At 44.5% G+C, this 20798-nt stretch overlaps 1 protein-coding gene across 4 annotated transcripts in view; it reads right to left on the minus strand.

The window, feature by feature from the left end:
• The window catches only part of LOC143782870 (cytochrome P450 2D15-like), a 205758-nt gene that overhangs the window by 12637 nt on the left and 172323 nt on the right, over nucleotides 1-20798 (minus strand). For all 4 annotated transcript variants that reach the window (XM_077270795.1, XM_077270794.1, XM_077270793.1 and 1 more), the window contains exons 6-7: nucleotides 6691-6832; nucleotides 3286-3473 (exon numbers count right to left, since the gene is read on the minus strand). In XM_077270795.1, coding sequence (XP_077126910.1) covers nucleotides 3286-3473; nucleotides 6691-6832 — 330 coding nt within the window. The remainder of the gene's footprint in view (nucleotides 1-3285; nucleotides 3474-6690; nucleotides 6833-20798) is intronic.

Below are 20798 nucleotides of genomic sequence, written 5' to 3' on the forward strand. Positions count from 1 at the left end.
GATAAAGTTTATGTTCGTGACGCCACCTGTGGTATTCGGTCAGGGTGACCGATGCTGCTTTAAGGGGTCCTCTGGGGTGATGTTATGGCAGCTAGATGTTATACCTTCCCACAGGCGAAGTATATCCCCAGGGCTTCCCAGTGTGAAGATGGTGGTATGGTGAGAGGCGCAGAGAAGAACGAGGACTCAAGGTTGCAGTCTCTTTACCTTTACTGAAGACTTCAGCATCCACAGTCCAGGGCACCAGACCACAGGGCAAGCAGAGTCCGGCCAGTTCGGAGGCAAGTCCAGAGTCCCCTTGTCCAGGTGGAAATCAATAGCCTTCCCTTGCGCTGTAGTGGTGTAGTTCCTTACTGCATAAGCTTCAAATAAGGACCTCACAGATGTGGTGTCTCTCTCTCTCTCTCTGTCCCCCGTAGTCAGATAGGACAAAACCCGTATGACTGGTGACTGGTGAGCATCTTTATCGGGTCTCTTAGATAACCCGGCTCTGTGGGGTGTCACCGTGCCTCCTGGGTGTAGGTGCAGACAGGTAACGTGCAATTAGCTGTCCTGCCGGTCTCTGAAGTAAGGCGTAGAGGTCCTTACTACCTCGGTGTTCTGGCTACCAATTATCTGCGCCTCAGAAGGAGGCAGCCTGCTCGGGGCTGGTCCCCTTCTGGTATCCTCTCCCGTGCTTTGCTTTCCTGCACGCTCACTGCAATGTATTCTGCTTTCTGAAATGTCTCTGCAGCTCTTAGGGCATGCACAACTCTGTGAACCCTCTATCCTCCTCAGACAGCTGTCTGGAACTTTCTGAGCTGATGTTCTTTCCTTCTCAGTTTCCTCTTGCTGCCAGGAGCTGCAGACCCCATGTCTGCTCAGCTATTCTCCTATCGTACCAGCTCCACCTTAGCTGATGTTCCACGACAAGCTCCCTTCTGGCAATCTCTCTCTCTAGCACATCTTACTGTTTCCTTCCTCTCTGTTTCTCTGACAGGAACTGAACTCACTTTCCCTCCAAACTACCTTATATATGGGGAGTCACCTAGTAAATAGGATCAGAAGCTCCTCCTGGTGGCCTGGAGTATGAATGTGTTGCATGTTTGTGATACCTGGATGCAGTTATCCTTCCTTGCCTCCAAATGTAGCATCACTCTCCCCAGGAGGAAAGCAACACCACTGTGACGACCAGGACCCTGGGGCGCCACATATGCACTGGTGTGCCAAACGGCCAATCCCTGATTGTAGGCTGGCTGCCTAATTTGGTATTACCGCACCTGTGCAGTCGCCATCTTTACTTGGGCACGCTGCATCTTGATAGTGCATTTGATTTGAGGCCTAGACAGGTAAGCATCTTTGCCTGTTTTTTTGGTGTAGAATAGTGGAGGTTTTTTCCTCCTTTTGTGGTTTTTGCTGTAATCCCTAATTTGTATAGGTTTTTCTGTTCAACTAAGTTCACCCCCCAAAAAATGTTTACATGCCAATTTTTGTCTGACTAAGTAACACCATTTTGAAATATATAATGTTTATTTATTTGCTTTTTTCAATTTTAGGGGAGTGTTGAAATGCAAGTAAAAAGTAATCCCAACTATTTTTGGGGGCTGGGGAGGGATTGTAATGCCACTTATAATTCATTATAAATATTGTGTTTACTTTGTATTTTTAACACGTTGTTTGTTTCATAAACTTAACTTATTTTTTTTTAGTTTATTGATAGAATCAATAAATTACAAAATGCAGTCCTATGACTGCATCCCTTGATCCCTTGCTGATTTTGTAAGTTTGCCCACTGATAAAAACATGAACAGTCTATAATTTTAAGGGTAGGTTAATTTTAACATTGAGACATAGAATATCAAAAATAAAATCCAGAAAATCACAATGTATAAATGTATTTGCATTTTGCAGTGAGAAATAAGTATTTGATCCCTTACCAACCATTAAGAGTTCTGGCTCCTTCAGACCAGTGAGACGCTCCTAATCAACTCGTTACCTGCATTAATGACAGCTGTCTTACATAATCACCTTTATAAAAGACTCCTGTCCCCAGACTCAATTAATCAGTCAGACTCTAACCCCTACAACATGGGCAAGACCAAAGAGCTTTATAAGGATGTCAGGGACAAGATCATAGACCTGCACAAAGCTGAAATGGGCTACAAAACGACAAGTAAGACGCTGGGTGAGAAGGAGACGACTGTTAGTGCAATAATAATAAAATGGAAGAAATACAAAATTACTGTCAATCGACATAGATCTGAGGCACCATGCAAATCTCACCTCGTGGGGTGTCCTTGACCATGAGGAAGGTGAGTGATCAGCCTAAAACTACACAGGGGGCACTTGATCTCAAGGCAGCTGGGACCACAGTCACCAAGAAAATCATTGGTAACACATTACGCCGAAAAGGTTTAAAATCCTGCAGTGTCCGCAAGGTCCCCCTGCTCAAGAAGGCACATGTGCAGGCCCGTGTGAAGTTTGCCAATGACATCTGGATGATTCTGTGAGTGATTGGGAGAAGGTGCTGTGGTCAGATGAGACGAAAAATTGAGCTCTTTGACATTTACTTAACTCGCCATGTTTGGAGAAAGAGAAATGCTGCCTATGATCCGAAGAGCACTGTCCCCACTGTCAAGCATGGAAGTGGAAACATTATGTTTTGGGGGTATTTCTCTGCTAAGGGCACAGGACTACTTCACCGCATCAATGGGAGAATGGATGTAGCCATGTAACGTAAAATCCTGAGTGACAACCTCCTTTCCTGTGCCAGGACATAAAAAATGGGTCATGGCTGGGTCTTCCAGCAAGACAATGACCCAAAACATACATCCAAGGCAATAAAGGAGTGGCTCAAAAAGAAGCACATTAAGGTCATGGAGTGGCCTAGCCAGTCTCCAGACCTTAATCCCATAGAAAACTTATGGAGGGAGATGAAGCTCCGAGTTACCAAGCGACAGCCTCAAAATCTTAATGATTTAGAGATGATCTGCAAAGGAGTGGACCAAAATTCCTCCTGACATGTGCGCAAACCTCATCATCAACTACAAAAAACATCTGACTGCTGTGCTTGCCAACAAGTGTTTTGCCACCAAGTATTAAGTCTTGTTTGCAGAGGGATCAAATATTTATTTCACACTGCAAAATGCAAATAAAGTTATATAATTTATACTATGTGATTTTCTGGGTAGGTAGTTCCCACAATATTGGAAGTCAACATAACAATTGAATTATCAGCCTATCTGGAATACTGGATGCTGAATTAAAGCTTTTCACTATACATTGTTTCCTCTCATAATACTCAACCTTGGGGATATCAAATCCTTGGATATTTGTGTTTCTGTAAGTCATATGGAGCAAAGCTATAGGCAAGATGTTCCCATATCTCTGGACTTCATGGATGACTGCACTGGTATATGGCATTTTAGATTGATCTTCTATTGTTGGTACTCTGTCGCTGCCAATTACACGGTCAATTTCTTCATGGACCTTCTCTGCAAAAAAAATAATAAATTACAGATACTATTAAGTTTAATTTGGAATTGGCCAATATTACCGGTAGCAGGGAATGAGGAACATGGGGTTGTTATGCCATTCTGTAGACCTGCTACTAGGAAAACCTAAGTAATAACTTTATATGTATTCACAGGTACACCATTGAAGCTTCCTGTATGTATGCATTTAAAATATGCCTTTGATGGATACCATACAGTGGCATCTGTCTCCCAAAAAGTCTCCTTGGAAAATGTACTGTATATACATGTATAAAAATGAGTGGTTACGATTTCCTTGCATTGTTACCCAGAAATATAGAGATAGAGATAAAGACAGAGAAGAAAAAGGAAGGCAGCACTCCATATATATCTCAGGTGAAAAAGTGGATTTACTCAGACCCACATGGCGTGGCGACGTTTCAGCACATACTGAGCCTTTTTGAAGCCTGGCTGCCTTCTTTTTTCTTCTTTATGGACTTTTGGAAAATATAGGAAGAGTTGCTGAGGAGGCCTGAGCACCCACTAGTGTGTGTATAGATAGAGATTATAGATATCTGGATAACAGATTACATAGAGCCATAGACCAAACCGCTGCATGACCAGCTCTATCCTCACCTACTGTATCCTCACCCATCCCTCGTAGATTGTGAGCCCTCGCGGGCAGGGTCCTCTCTCCTCCTGTACCAGTTGTGACTTGTATTGTTCAAGATTTTTGTACCTGTTTTTATTATGTATACCCCTCCTGACATGTAAAGCGCCATGGAATAAATGGCGCTATAATAATAAATAATAATAATAACAACAATGCATGGAAATCACCGCTTAATTTGTTCGCAGCGTACTGACATGTCTTCCTCTTTTGTGCTACTGGAACTCTAAGGACATCAGAGATGGGAACTGATCACTGGGTTTTAAAGCTGTTTAACAATTTGACCCTTTAAAAAAAGACATTTTTTATCATGAACTGTGGGAGAATTATCGGAGCTAGTTTTATATTAATATAACCAAAAAGAAATGACCTAGTCACAAATGGCGCTTCCAAAGTAACATAATACCTACAAATAGGGTAACTGAAGCACATGCCATGTAAAAATTAAAAAAAAATTTTATTTAACAAATATTAACACACAACTGTTTAAAAAGATTCAGTGGATAAATACACACATATGGACGTGGGAACACAGGAAGTACTATACCAATGCCATAAGCATATTCAAAAAATGGATAAATATCCAGAGCATAGAAAGAATTTTTTCTCTCTAAGGTTCCTCAAAAAGGGCTACCTTATATATGGAGCAAAGCTTTCTTGAATGTTAATCAATGTTATATAATTCAACGTATTTCTCTACGGTAGCTTCTTCTGACGTGAAACGTGCGTCGGGACACTCCCTGCTAACCAGGTCATGTATACCCCTTGAATTTAGCTGATTTGCCTCCTCCCTCATGTCTAGCTGACTATTACAAACCTTCAGTAGCATGCCTGCACTTTAACCACTGCACCTTAGTTATCCTTATTTCAGAGGTGTCAAACTGCATTCCTCGAGGGCCGCCAACAGGTCATGTTTTCAGGATTTCCTTGTATTGCACAGGTGATAATTTAATCACCTGCACAGAAAGATTCCAGCACCTTGTGGAATGCTAAGGAAATCCTGAAAACATGACCTGTTGGCGGCCCTCGAGGAATGCAGTTTGACACCTCTGCTTATTTGATTGCCACCATATTTAGTAGCTTGGTTTTGCACCTCACAATATGATTTTGTCTCGGCAAGTATTCTAAAGCATGTTTTGCACTAATATTGAATATTATTTAGCACTATGCACTTTAATGTTATTGATTGTTTTTGGATGTAGAGATAGCAAGCAATCTTATAATTATATATGTAGACAATTTGGCTGTGAAGAGCCACAAAGGTTTTTACATAGAGCCATAAGCTATATGGGCATTTAAACAAAGCTCTATGGAAAACTATTTTCCTTTTTTATGTGTCTATGCTTTATGAATGTTATATTGAATACTAAACTTGACTGACATATGAGTTCAAAAGCATTATTTGCAAAGAGAAATACGTTGAATTATATAACATTGATTAACATTCATGAAAGCTTTACTCCATATACAAGTTAGCCCTTTTTGAGGAACCTTAGAGAGAAAAAATCCTTTATATGCTCTGGATATTAATCCATTTTTTAAATATGCTTATGGCATGGGTATAGTAATTCCTGTGTTCCCAGGTCCATATGTGTGTATTTATCCACTGAATCTTTTTAAACAGTTGTGTGTTAATATTTGTTAAATAAAACAATTTTTGAATTTTTACTTGGCATGTGCTTTAGTTATTTGTATGTATTAGTTTTATATTAAGTTATATTATCAGTTTAATAAAAAATATCTGCAAAAGGAAAAATATTTTGTAGATAATCTGACCACCCACTCTCCAAACTGTGTAACCTTATAATGCAATGTTCACATGTCCAGCAATAATCTGCTAGGACGGATCCAGCAGCAATCTGTTGGCCAATAAGTTGCGCAGACACAATTTTTTTGGCCCTTTTTAAAAAAAAAACGGATTTCAGCTGGGTCCGTTTTTAAACATTAAAATCTAAGGAAAACGGATCCGTTAATTAGTCATCCGTTTTTTCTCCCATTTGAAACAGATCTGTTTTTTGCTTACTGAAGATGGAAAAGAAATGAATATTTATCCCCTTCATGCCCTTGCCATTTTCCATTTTGGGGGTTTTGTTTTTTCCCCCACTTCTTCAAAGAGACATAACTTTATTGTTCTTTCTACAGAAAAGACAAAAAAGGAGAGCCAGCAGATACTATTTCTGAAAATATGTATCACAAAAGGTGCAATGTCATTTCACTTACTTTGCAGGGGTGAGAGGATCCGCCTTTGCCCACCCCCCAATCCTGTCAACACAAATAAGCTCCTACTGAGACCTACCCCCACAGAGGTGCCATGGAGAAGCACTCTCCTGCTTGATGAGCACAGTCCTTCTTGCTCCACCTTTCCTCTTCCTGAGTCTGGATGGCAACAGAGAAAAGTTGTGCCTGCACAACTTTTTCCAACTGATTGCTGCTGGATCCGCTCTAATGGATGATTACTAGGCATTGTGAACATAGTCTAACCTACCATTAAACCCATCATGACACACAACTGTAATCACCATTGGAGGTAAACATCAAGAAAATGACTATTGACTACTGACCACTTACTCTGGATGTGAGGATGAAGCAACATCATCAAGAGAGACCAGCGCAGAGTGTTCGATGTCGTATCCGTCCCAGCTACAAAGAGATCCGCAATTACCATGAGAAGTGTCTCTTCGGTGAAACTGCTGGTGGGACTGTCTTTATTCTGGGTGCACAGAAACAATAGATATTATGGGAGATCTCAGAGACAAAGATGCCTTCTCGCTATTGCAAAATAAAACCGTAAATAATGAAAAAACGATAAAACCCCTCTACCAATAATACACTTACTGACGCTGACCAGACAGGTGGACATTTGTGACTAGCAAACTCTCAATTAGAAGGGTCCTGGACAATAATCAGATCACAGGACGATTCAGATTGAAATCAATTAGCTGTCTCAATAATGACGCTAACAATGCTGATTGTTGTCACTGTCTGCTCTGACTTATAGATTATGGTCCTGAGAGCAGCCAAACAAGAACAAAAACTGAATTTCCAAAAAGGGCATCTAAAATAGTGTTGACTTGTATGATCCCTTCTATATACACTATATTGGATAATATGTATAGATTTCTCTGGAGCAGTTCTCGACTCTGGACAATAATGTTGGTAGAAGGGTCCTCTGACAATATAGAGGTCACAAACTAACCTTCCGATAGGATCACCAGCAATTAGAGGTTATCTTGTAGGGACACAGGTCATATTCATTTTTTTTGCTTACTGCAGCACCATCACAGAAGGAAGGATTACACAGCTGCCATTTAAACCTAAGGGTTGTTGGTGTAATTCACGACAGGTCTTTCAGAGCGAGAGAGGCTCTATATAACCATTCTCTCTTGCAGAAAGTAAAATCCTTAACAAGGTGACCCGGGTACAATGCCTCCAAGTTCCATGGCCGTTTGTAACAAAATTGATTATTTAAACTAAACAACCTATTTATATTATGCAATTACCATTACAGACCTAATGCAATGCAATTGTTACAAAGCATGTGTAACAATGCTCAGTATTTAAGTTTAATCCTAGAATATTTCAGGAATGAATAATGCACTGCATGTGCAGAACTTACTAAAGTAGCAGAATATTTTGTCAAATATATCAAGTAAGGAAGTGTTCAGAGGGTGATGGGAAGACAGTAACAGACCGGGCTGCATGCCCTCCCCCTGCTTCCAGAAGAATTAGGAGAGGGCATCATGACTGGGGAGGTATGCTAGGCCCTGTCTTGGTGTTTAAGGGGTGAAGTGACAGGCAACTTTGTGCGGAAATCTTACGGGGAGGAGAATAGGCTAGTTTAGATATAGGGTTGCATGCAATTGATAGATGGGTGGACCTGATGTGAGGGGTATAAATAATATTAAGGTGCCCATTATTCTGTAGCTGGACCTGTGCTGCTAACTTTGGCCCTGTAATTTCAACATCCTACTTACAACATCGACATGGTAGATGGAGTACTTGAGAGAGATAAGAGTGTTGGCAGAACAGAGGAGAGCACTGGCTCCAGAGCCACTAGGAACAGTGGATGACATCGGGGGAAGTTTGCGAGGCGACTGCGGATCCAGTGCCCCAACAGCGCTTTAGGAGGTCTTGGCCTCCAGAGAAATTAAGTCTGGAATCTACCCCCCCAGACCAAGCACATGATACGTAACCCCAGCACGGACCCTTCAGGGCAGCGGACAATACCTCCGCCAACACAGTCAGTCTGGCGCTATGGGAGGAATTTGAGACACCAGCCTGGTTTACAGGATGAGGTGAGTAATGGCACTGGCCCTTCCTCCTCGGCCAGGTTACAGCGTGAGGCCTGTGTGATAACCCAAGCAGCCATGTCACATGACCAGATGGCGAACCAGGAAGTGCAGCCTGTTCAATCACTGAGGGCTCAGCAGGAGGAAACAGATCAGGTGGCGATGAGGCCTACTGCACGGTTGCAATGGAGGCACCGCAGGTCTAGTTGACCTGCTAGAAGAGGTGGAAGGCTGGGAGCGGTGGAGGCTGTCAGCAAGGGGGGGGGAGCAAGATAATTCAAGGAGTCCTGGTTGTTGGCGTACAGCTGAAGTCCCTGCTTCATCTTAGATGATGAGCAGCCACGGACCAAGTGGGGCAATAACTGCGTTAGGTACTCCTGGCAATGTTCTTGTGCCTGAGGCTGTGAGGAGCCGAGTGAGGATCATAACAAAGAATATGAGACAGCTGTTTCGAGGACCACTCGTAGTTGTGGCTCTTGTGCACCTCTTATGAATTTGTTGAATGATGGTTTGAGTGTGGTTGGTGGGGACGGTGAGAAAGCGGTCTGGTTCTAGTGATGGTGGTGTAGATAGCTACTGATGTGGTAGCCAAGTTTGTAAGGATGTTTAGGTGTATGCTCACACCAGCAGCTGATAACGTTGCTCCAGTGCCTCCCTGGAAGCTGTTAGCGTGGTTGATCTTTTGGCTTCTCCGACCACCACTGTGAATTTGGTGAATCTGGATGATAGAGCTAGGGGAGATGTATATGTATGCCTCAATGGTCCATTAGGTGCTCATTTAAAACAAGAGAGTAGGGATAAAATATGGAAGGACAAATATGTGGAGATTTTCTCTATTGCCACTTGAGAAATTTAAACTAGATAGGGTGACGCCAGATGAATATAAGAAAGATGAGAAAGAAAGCAGGTTCTATTGCCTCATTCCTCGGATTTTCCATAATTGGTTGCAAGCCTTTACCATACTGGCCAGTGTTGTTGAAGAGAAGGCACCTGAAAATCGCTCAGGTTTGTTTTGCTACTTAGACTTGATAACGAAAGCTTACTGCATGACATACAATTAGCAGTTTCGACAGAGGAAGGCGGTAAGGCCTAGCCTGCATTGGGACCCCAAAGATATTAGCCTGTGGTGGCTCCGAAGTAATCTTCGCAGTCCTTTCCAGGGAATTCTGGGGGTACCGCAGTTACTGCTACATCATCGGCATGAACTCGCAAAGTTTAATGAAAAGTATAGTTTCAGATCATCCTGCAAGTACAATGCTCGGGATGCAGCAGATACCACAGACACGCCAAGCGTTTTAAGAAGGGAAAGGAAAAATCAAGAGAGAGTATTCAGCAAAAAGGAAGGACTGTAGTGAGAATAGATCAGATGCTTCCATTTCTAAGTAGATATCCTGATATCCAGATACAAAATTGTTGACTGGAGGTTTCTTGGTTGGTTTTAAAATTCCTTCCCTATTTAAAGCTCGTGCTATGAGGCCGAACAATTTGCTATTGGCCAGCATGCACAGGGATGTGATTAGGAATAAATTACAGATGTACATGTTTCCCCGTTGGGAGTTGTTCCAAAAGAGGAGCATAATAAGTTTTCATTTGTTAGGTTGTTTTTGGAATTGGACATTTGATGTAGATTGTTGTTGGGGTGTTCAATTTTGCTTATTTTGAAAAGCTTAGTTCTTTTGTGAAATGGGTGCTGAAGGATGAGTCTGGCTTAAATTCTGTTTTACATTATGTGGGCGATTTTTTTTTATGCATTGAACCAGCAGGGTTCCTGGGTTCCAGGGTTTGCTGCTGCTCTGGACATTAGAGCAGATAGCTCACCTTCGAAGGTGTTGACGATTTTGGGCTTTGAGATAGACTCTGAGGATGGAATCCTACTTACCAGGAAGAAAGATCATGGATTTAAAGGGGAGCATGTAACAGGCTTTACAAGCTAACAAACTTTGGCTCCGTCAGTTACAACTTCTGTTAGGAAAGCTGAAAGTTGCATGCAGAATCTTACCTATGGGAAGAGGTTTTTTTCGACAGGAATGGCGCAAGCATTTTGTGAGGTTGAATTTGGGGCATGAGGCAGATTTGAAGGTTTAGGCTGATTTCTTACATTCGTATAATGGTCAGTCTTTGTGGTTGGAGCCCGTTGTGTCGAATGTAGACTTGGCTCTTTATACGGATGCATGTGGAGCAAGGGCTTACTTCAGAAGCAGATGGTGTGTTAGGGAATGGCCGAATGCTTGGAAGGTTTCGCATGTGATTAGGAATCTGGCTCTGCTAGAAATCTTTCTTACTGTTATGTCTTTGGAAGTTTGGGGCACAGATCTCAGAAATAAGAAAGTACATTTCATATGTGAGAACTTGAGTGTAGTCTATTGCATAAATAACATGTCTGCGTAATCGCCACCCATGGAGGAGTTGTTACGTCATGTGATTTTGAATTCTTTGGATCTCAATGTATACTTTTGTGTCACCCATGATCCGGGTGTGCTGAATGTCATAGCTGATGCTTTGTTTTGGTTTCAGTGGGACCGGTTTCAAGAGCTGGCGCCTGTCGCAGAGCATCAAGAGACTGTTTGGCCCCAACAGCTATGGGATCTGGTTTCCGTGCAGCATTAAACTTGGCAAAGAATTCAGTTGCTCATGGCACCTGGGTAAAATACATGTTGGTGTGGTGACAATGGCAGGAGTTACTGTTGAAGGCTGATCGGGTGTATTTTTTGCTATACATGATTGGCAGAGCATTTGAGGAGGGTTTATCTTTTGCTGTCGTTTCTGGAAAGATAGCAGTTTTAGTATTTCTCTTTAAGTAATGGGTTGGAAGGATGTCGTCAAGGATTCCTTGGTACGTCAGGCATTGAAAGCTTTTTGTAAGAAATATACAGCCAAGATTGAAAACGTCCGGTATCTTTTGTTATTTTAGGTAATCTGCCGTCTTATGACTGTTTGTAGGTCAGAGTATGAATGTTGTTTGTTTGTGACAGCTTTTGTTTTATCCTGTTTTGGTGCATTCAGGGTAAGTGAGCTAGTGAGTAAAAACCCTTAAGTATTATGGAGGCCTGCTTAAGGATGTACAGTATGATGAGAGGTGAATGCGGTGTGATGTTATTTGAGACACTCTGAGGGTATGTGCACACGTTGCGGATTTTGCTGCGGATTAGCAGCAGATTGGCCGTTGCGGATTCACAGCAGTTTTCCATGAGTTTACAGTACCATGTAAACCTATGGAAAACAAAAACTGCAGTGCACATGCTGCGGAAAAAAACGCGTGGAAACACTTATTTTTTTGTGTTTTTATATGTTTTTATAGCATTGTTGGTCTGTGTGCACACTTTAATTAAGTTTTCACTGTTTACAAATTTCAGTGATCTCCTTATCAGCGTATTCTTTTTTTCTCTGTTTGTATTTACCAATGTTTTTTGCACGCTGTGGGATTGATCCCGACTCTTTATCTGAGTTTGATCCATGGTGCCCTCCATCTTTTGTATGTAAATACTGCGTTTTGTTCTGCAGCATGTCAATTCTTTGTGCTGATTCTGTAGCGGTTTACACCTGCTCCATAATAGGAATCTGCAGGCGTAAAACCGCAGGTGGAATCCGCACAAAAATTGCGGAAAAAATGCAGTAAATCCGTGGTAATTCCGCAGTAAATCCGCAGTGCGGATTTCATGCGGATTTACCAATATCAGTGCAGAAAAATCCGCACAAGATTCTGCAACGTGTGCACATACCCTAAGACTGACACACGTGGATAAGGTAGCATGATTGAACTTTGGGGAGTTGAAGGTTTGGAGGAGGGTCTACTGAGATCAGTTTCCTTATTTTTGGACATAAGGGGTTTCCACCCAGGTTGCTTTTTAGTGCACCAGGAAGGGTCTGCGCTGTCTGTTTATTAGTTTGTGAGCATTTTCTTTCATTGCTTGATACTGTGTGCTGTGAAAGGTGATGATTTTGGGTCCCACTCTTTCCGGATTGTATTGCAGTGGAAGAAGCTTAATGGGATTTAGGAGTACAGGCAGTGCGCAAGATTGGTCAACGGGAGTTGTCTAGGTATTGGTCATATGTTAGACAACACATGTTGTTAGTGGGGATACTTGGGAGTGATGTGTCATCTCAGTCTATGATCCCTCTCCCCTTTTTTCCAACTACTCCACGTTTTGTTTATGTATTGCAGGAACCCTTTTGTTAATATGGCTATTCGGACATTATTGGTGTTCCATCCAGGCCAACACAAGAATGGCGGGATGACAATTCCCAGGAGATAGCATCAGTACAGTGGATCGGTGTCAGGGGTATGCTGTAAAACGGAGTAATGGCAAAGTTACATTTTCACACAGAGTTACATTTTCACATAGCGTTACACCGAGCACCTGATATACTGGCACTGCAAGTCGGTGGATATGACTTGGGTATGAGAACGTCAAGGCAGTTGATCCACGATATCACATATGACTGCCTTAGGCTCTGGTGCTCCAACCCGGGTTTGGCACTGGTTTAGCTGGACATTTTTGCGCGCTTGGCAAGGAAGCATGTGCATTCAATGGAGAGAGTTAACAAGAAACGCATTAAAATCAATCGGGAGGGGTACCATTTCATTGCGCACAACATGGGTGTAGTGATAAGTCATTGGGATTTGGAAGTTCTATCTCGGAAATTTTTTTAGGTTGGATGGAGTTCATTTGAACTCAGTCAGTAAAGGTATTTGGCCTTTGGTCTTAATGGAAGGCTCGCTGTGGAGGGAAGAGGAGGGGAGATTTTGAAAGAGGTAAACTGCACTAATGGAAGGTGGGAACCCTGTGCTCGGATGTTTGACACCCTCCCCCATGTAGTCCTATGTTATTGAAGAAATTATAAGCGGGCACCTACTGAGCTAAGATCTCAGTGGAATATTTTGTATGAGAAATATTTAGCTGGGTGCCCTCGAGCCAATGCGGTGTGGCTGAGAATGGCGGAAGGAGCAGTTTCTTGAAAAATGGTAGAATGGAGTCTTCAATTTCTCCCCCTCCAATTTTTTCCCAGGTGGTTTATGCTATGGATACAGATTGATTTGTATTTAAAGTTATATTTACTATTTGTTCTTATTTAATAAAACGAGGCTGCTGTGGCCTTTACATCTAACGTCAAGCAGTGAGTGGTTTTATTTGGTTGGATAATTGGTCTGTGTAGTGACATAGTATTTAATGTTAAATTATCCAGACATCTATTTTCAGTAAGCCAGGATGCATAGACTGTTATCTATATGTTGACTTTTGAATTTATCCGTTTGTTCTTTGGTTGGTCAACAAAACAGACTTTCGTTCATATAAGCCTGAAATATTGACTTAAGTTGATGTTTTTTGTAACATACAGTTATATGAAAAAGTTTGGGCACCCCTATTAATCTTAAGCTTAATGTTTTATAAAAATTGCTTTTTTTGCAACAGCTATTTCAGTTTCTTATATCTAATAACTGTTGGACACAGTAATGTTTCTGCCTTGAAATGAGGTTTATTGTAGTAACAGAAAATGTGCAATCTGCATTCAAACAAAATTTGACAGGTGCATAAGTATGGGCACCTCACCAGAAAAGTGACATTAATATATAGTACATCCTCCTTTTGTAAAAATAACAGCCTCTAGTCGCTTCCTGTAGCTTTTAATGAGTTCCTGGATCTTGGATGAAGGTATTTTTGACCATTCCTCTTTACAAAACAATTCCAGTTCAGTTAAGTTTGATGGTCGCCGAGCATGGACAGCCCTCTTCAAATGATCCCACAGATGTTCAATGATATTCAGGTCTGGGGACTGGGATGGCCATTCCAGAACAGTGTAATTGTTCCTCTGCATGAATGCCTGAGTAGATTTGGAGCGGTGTTTGGATCATTGTCTTGCTGAAAGATCCATCCCCTGCGTAACTTCAACTTTGTCACTGATTCATGAACATTTTTGTCAAGAATCTGCTGATACTGAGAGGAATCCATGCATCCCTCAACTTTAACAAGATTCCCGGTGCCGGCATTGGCCACACAGCCCCAAAGCATGATGGAACCTCCACCAAATTTTACTGTGGGTAGCAAGTGTTTTTCTTGGATTGCTGTGTTTTTTGCTGCCATGCATAACGCCTTTTTGTATGACCAAACAACTCAATCTTGGTTTCATCAGTCCACAGGACCTTCTTCCAAAAATAAATTGGCTTCTCCAAATGTGCTTTTGCATACCTCAGCTGACTCTGTTTGTGGCGTGCTTGCAGAAATGGCTTATTTCGCATCACACTCCCATACAGCTTCTCCTTGTGCAAAGTGTGTTGTATAGTTGACCGATGCACAGTGACACCATCTGCAGCAAGTTGATGCTGCAGCTCTCTGGAGGTGGTCTGAGGATGGTCCTTGACTGATCTCACCATTCTTCTTCTCTGCCTTTCTGATGTTTTTCTTGGCCTGCCCACTTCTGGCCTTAACAAGAACTGTACCTGTGTTCTTCCATTTCCTTACTATGTTCCTCACAGTGGAAATTGACAGGTTAAATCTCTGAGACAGCTTTTTGTATCCTTCCCCTGAACAACTATGTTGAATAATCTTTGTTTTCAGATCATTTGACAGTTGTTTTGAGGAGCCCATGATGCCACTCTTCAGAGGAGATTCAAACAGGAGAACAACTTGCAAGTGGCCACTTTAAGTAGCTTTTCTCATGATTGCATACACCTGGCTATGAAGTTCAAAGCTCAATGAGGTTACAAAACCAAAAAAAGTGCTTTAGTAAGTCAGTAAGTAGGTAGGAGTATTTAAAACAAGAAAATGATAAGGGTGCCCATACTTATGCACCTGTCAAATTTTGTTTGAATGCAGATTGTACATTTTCTGTTAGTACAATAAACCTCATTTCAAGGCAGAAACATTACTGTGTCCAACAGTTATTAGATATATGAAACTGAAATAGCTGTTGCAAAAAAAACAATTTTTTATAAAACATTAAGCTTAAGATTAATAGGGGTGCCCAAACTTTTTCATATAACTGTATTGTTTTATTATCCTGGATGGCAGAGACGCAGGGTAATTGAACAATAGGTGTTCGTTAATATGTCGATTACATATTGTCCGGGCCAGCTAGATTGTTGGCCTGTAAAACAGAGAAGGATGAACTGTGCAGATTAATTAAATTCTCAATGCAAGTTAATCCCATCATACCTTCCTCTTGACCTCTGGATAATGGCTTGAAGGACAACAGTTGTGATCTATATAAGGGGGAATATGCCTCTGTAACAAGAGATCCAGAGAACCAGAGACAGGAACACTAAATAAGACAGCTGCAAGTACATCATTGCTCTATCACGAGGGACACAGATTTGACATTCTTCGGGATGCCAGCTTAGGGGACCACAGCTCCCGCTGAGAGAATACAGATCTGATCCATTGACCATCACTGAACCCATGAGTATGTTTGGGGTAGTCAGGATTTGCACCCACCGGTCATCTGAGTCCCATTGAAGTGTTTGGGGAAGCAACATTATGACCCTCCGGTCACCTGGCCTTATACGTCATCAGACTATCAGCTTCCTAAACTTGTCGTTAGCTCATCTCTGTGTAAGCCACAGGTGGGGGTAGTCGACCCTGGAAGCGGTTTTAATCTCGGCAAGTCAGCGGAAGGATGATGGAGCGCCCCCACACCGCCGCAGGGCCGAGGGGTACCCGGAGCCGGGCCTCTAGGTCTCAGTCCTGGGGTTGTCACGGTGGCTAGACCCGGTCCGTGGCCCTGTCTGTCAATGGGGGACGTCCGGTGCAATAAGTGGTGTGGTAACGGTGCAGGTCGCGGTAAATAACGAGGACACCAGTTTGCAGTCTCTTTACCTCTTTACTGAAGATGTTGGAGACCTCAGTCCAGAGCGCTGTTAACTGGGTTTTCAGAGACCGGCCGGTCCAACGACACATCAGGAGTTCTCCTCACAGGTGGGAATCAGTATCTACCTTCTAGCGCTGTGTGTTGTAGTTCTTCCCTGCTGAGCTCCCGGGATAGTCCTCACAACTGTTTCTTTCTGTCTCTACTGTTCGTTCTCCGTCCTCCAGGTGATATGGTAGGACGCACCCGTATGACGGGGTAGGCCTGGAGTTCTTCCGGGACTCTAGAGTCGCCCCTCTCCCACAGCTGCCTCCGTTGTCTGCTTAGGTGTTAAGTGAGACAGCCAACCTGTAATTAGCTGTCCTGCCGTGGTTTGCAATGTACTTAAAGTCTCTTACTTGCTCGGCGTTCCGGCCACCGATTGTTTGCGCCTCAGCAAGGTGCTGCCTCTTTCAACAAAACCCCTGCTGGTATTCTCCTTTTCTGTATTCCCGTTGTTTGCTGGTTAGTTCTGCTCTGAGGAGTCTGCCAGGATCCCCATCCCTGACAGGTCCTCTCACTAGCTCTTCCCAGCTACTTCTCTCCGTCTTCCTGTCCAACCCCCAGTTTTACCAGAGTTGTGAGGAGTGGCCTACTAGATAGGACCACCCCCCCCTGGTGGCCGGAGTGTGAAGTGTGGTGAGAATGTACCTGGTCAGAGAAACTCCTTAGTGCAATCAGACGTACCATAGCTCCCCATAGTGGCGGAGCCACAGTACTGCAACAACCAGGACTCTGGGGTGCTGCACTCCCCCCCGGTTAAATCCAGTACTCCGGGACTGGGAAAACAAGAACAATAATACATGTTAACAGGAAACACACAAACTTTTGAAATAGCATAACAATTGAACATAACAATGCTTCCCTTTACGGGAGGTGAGGATTCTTGAACGTTGCAAAAGTTAGGTCATGCACAGTTTATGACTCTCAGTTCAGTGGTTGAAACAGCGGGGACCCCGGGTAAACAAAGGGGTCCCCCTTATGAAAGTTTTTGAGCAATTCACTGTCCATTACTCTATTGTCCATTTTAACAACCTGTAACAAAAAGATATGCATACAAACATTTTTAATGAAATAGCAGCCCTTATCAATACCTCCACATTTTGTAGCGGAGGGGAGTTTGGTTCTGTGTGCTGCGTGTGGACCTTCGCAGCGCAGGGGTTGCTATTGGCCTAACAGGGCCCGCTATGCTTGCTACCGCTGGTGTAGTGCGCTGTCTTCTAACTACACTTCTAGTGAGTCTGGGTAGCACTGGCAGGTTGGGGCTCTCAGAGCTGCTGCTATCAACAGTGGGTACGGCAGGCTCACTGATAGCAGAGGGAGGATTTGCCGGTTCAACGGTTGGCATGGCTTCTTCAGGCAAGGCTTGTTGAGGTTGCGGGGCCGGATGATCTGGTTCCACCATTGTTTCTGGCGGGTCCGGCTGTTCAAACATTACAACAGGTACCGCAACGGCTTGGTTTATCAGAGTCCAGGACTGGGGAAAGTCACCAAGGACAGTATGGAACATTTTCTCCTTTTCCACCGGCGGGGAGATTTCTGGGGCCGTGCCCCTCTCTTTCAATTTATCGGGGCAGACCTTAAGGTGATCCCTGGATACCGCTGTCGAGGTCTCCCCTTTGTCCTTGCTGATGAGACAGACCTTAGTGTTGTCGAAGTCGGATGGCAAGATGGTATACGGTTCCGCTTCCCATTGGTCATCGAGCTTGTGTAACCTCCTCTTTCGTTTAAGCACTTGCTCACCAGGTGACAGGGGAATCGCAGGAGCGTGTTGGTTGTAGTCCCTTTCTTGCCTATGCCTAGCCTGGGCGAGACTTCTCTCCACACACTCTTGCACTTCGCGGTACCTTCGCTGCCTTTCTGCATCCCAATCCGCATCCGGCGAGGTATCTTCGGGTACTAGGACCCCCATGTCCAGATCAACGGGTAACCGACTAGACCTTCCTCGCATCAGGTACGCTGGAGTACAGTTGGTGGAACTTACTGGGATGTGGTTGTACATATCCACCAAGTCAGGCAACTTTGTCGGCCACAGATTCCGTTCCTCCACAGGCAAGGTCTTCAATAAATCGATTACTACCTGGTTCATCTTCTCGCACATCCCGTTGGTTTGAGGGTGGTACGGTGTAGTTCTGATCTTCTTACACCCGTACAACTGGCAGAATTCTTGGAATACTTCTGCTTCAAAGGCAGGTCCCTGGTCGGTCAGTACCTTCTCTGGGTAGCCATGGGGCCTACAAAAGTGCTGCTGGAAGGCCCTGGCGGCAGTCCTGGCCGTTAGATCTTTAACAGGCACAACCACCAGAAACCTGGAGTAGTGGTCCACGATGGTAAGGGCGTAGATATAGCCCGACCGGCTAGGTGTCAGCTTCACATGATCCAGCGCGACCAGTTCAAGCGGCCGTTTGGTGATGATAGGCCGCAGGGGGGCCCGTTGGCTGTCACGGTCCTTTCTGCGCAGACTACATGGACCACACTCCCGACACCACTTCTCAATGGTTCTCTTCATGCCAATCCAATAGAACCTCCCTCGGAGTAGCTTCTCCAGCTTCTTCCATCCGAAGTGTCCGGCTCCATCATGGTAGGCTCCCAGAACCATGGGCGCATCTCGCCTTGGCACCACTATCTGCCACACCAATTCATGAGTACGTGGGTCGATGCTCCTCCTGCACAGCTTGCCATCATGGATAAACAGCTTGCTTCTTCCCTTCCACAGCTGTTGGGTTTCTTGTGGATCATCTGGGCCAGGGTGCAACCCAGCCTGCGTCAAGAGCTCCTTCACCTGACGGACCGCGGGGTCACTATCCTGGGTTTCTGCCCATCCGTGGTGGGGCAGGGGATTCAGCGTGGCATCCGGTTGGTTCTTGTGCCTGTTCTTCACATGGTGAGAGCTCTGAGTGGCTTTGGGGCGATGGAAGGCAGGCAGCTCCACCTCTTCAAGTGCCTCCGGGTCTTCTCCCACTTCTGGTAAATTGGGCATTCGGGACAAAGCATCGGCATTGGCATTCTGGTGCCCTGCCCGATATTTGATGGTGAAATCATAGTTGGACAGCCGGGCCATCCACCGCTGTTCCAAGGCCCCGAGTTTGGCGGTATCCAGATGCGTTAGCGGATTGTTGTCCGTGAAGACGGTGAATTTCGCGGAAGCCAGGTAGTGCTTAAACCTCTCCGTCACTGCCCAGACAAGGGCAAGGAATTCCAGTTTGAAGGAACTGTAGTTGTCAGGGTTCCTTTCCGTGGGACGGAGTTTCCTGCTGGCGTAAGCGATCACTCTTTCCTTGCCGTTCTGGACCTGAGACAGCACGGCTCCTAGTCCCACATTACTGGCATCTGTGTACAGCACAAACGGTTGGTCGTATTCGGGGTAAGCCAGTACCTCTTCCCCCGTCAGCGCCGACTTCAAGCAGGTGAAGGATTCCTCCAGCTCTTCGTTCCAATCAAAGGGGGTTTTCCTCCCCTTGGTCTTCTTTGGTTGGCCCACCAGCAGATTTTGCAAGGGTGCGGCCTTCTTGGTGAAATCCTTAATGAATCTCCGGTAGTAACCTACCAACCCGAGGAACTGCCGGACTTCGTGGAGGTCACTAGGCTTTGGCCAGTCCTGGATCACTGTGACCTTGTCGGGGTCTGGGGCCACTCCTTCAGCGCTCACCACATGGCCCAGGTACTGCACTTTAGGTTTCAGCAGATGACACTTGGACGGTTTCACTTTTAGGCCGAATTTGGACAAGGCTTCAAACACCTCGGCCAGGTGCTTCAGATGGTCTTCGTAGGTTTTAGAGAAGACTATGACGTCATCCAGATATAGCAGCACGGTTTCAAAGTTCAGGTGTCCCAGGCAGCTCTCCATCATCCTCTGGAACGTTCCGGGAGCATTGCACAATCCGAAGGGCATGTAGTTGAACTCACAGAGGCCCATTGGCGTCGTGAAGGCCGTCTTTTCCTTGTCCGCCTCCGCCACAGGAACCTGCCAGTACCCACTGGTGAGATCTAAGGTAGAGAAATAGTTAGCAGATTTTAAAGCAGCCAGAGACTCCTCTATCCTGGGCAGTGGGTATGCGTCCTTATGTGTAATGCGATTCAACTGTCTGTAATCAACACACATCCTCATTGTACCATCTTTCTTTTTAACAAGGACTAACGGAGCCGCCCAGGGGCTACAGCTGTCTCTCACCACCCCAGCCTCCTTCATTTCCCGCAACATGTCCTTGGCACACTGGTAATGAGCTGGGGGTACAGGGCGATATCTCTCTTTTATGGGTCGATGATCTCCCGTGGGGATGTGATGTTGGATCCCTTTCACCTGCCCAAAATCTGAGGGGTGTTTGCTGAATACCTGTTCGTACTCGTGTACCACCCTGTAAGCCCCCTGTATTTGATGAGATGGGGTAGAGTCAGTGCCCACATGCAATTCCCGACACCAATCTTTCGAGTGCTCTGCAGAACCTTTGTTCTCCGCCACGTTTGACGGGCCCAAGGGTTCAGGTGTCTGTATTACACTATTATTGACAGTGAACAGTTTGGCGAGCGTAGTATACTTGGTTAGGTGGA

Source organism: Ranitomeya variabilis, chromosome 6 (genome assembly GCF_051348905.1).
Source record: "Ranitomeya variabilis isolate aRanVar5 chromosome 6, aRanVar5.hap1, whole genome shotgun sequence".
In the NCBI taxonomy this organism is placed as follows: Eukaryota; Metazoa; Chordata; class Amphibia; order Anura; family Dendrobatidae; genus Ranitomeya; species Ranitomeya variabilis.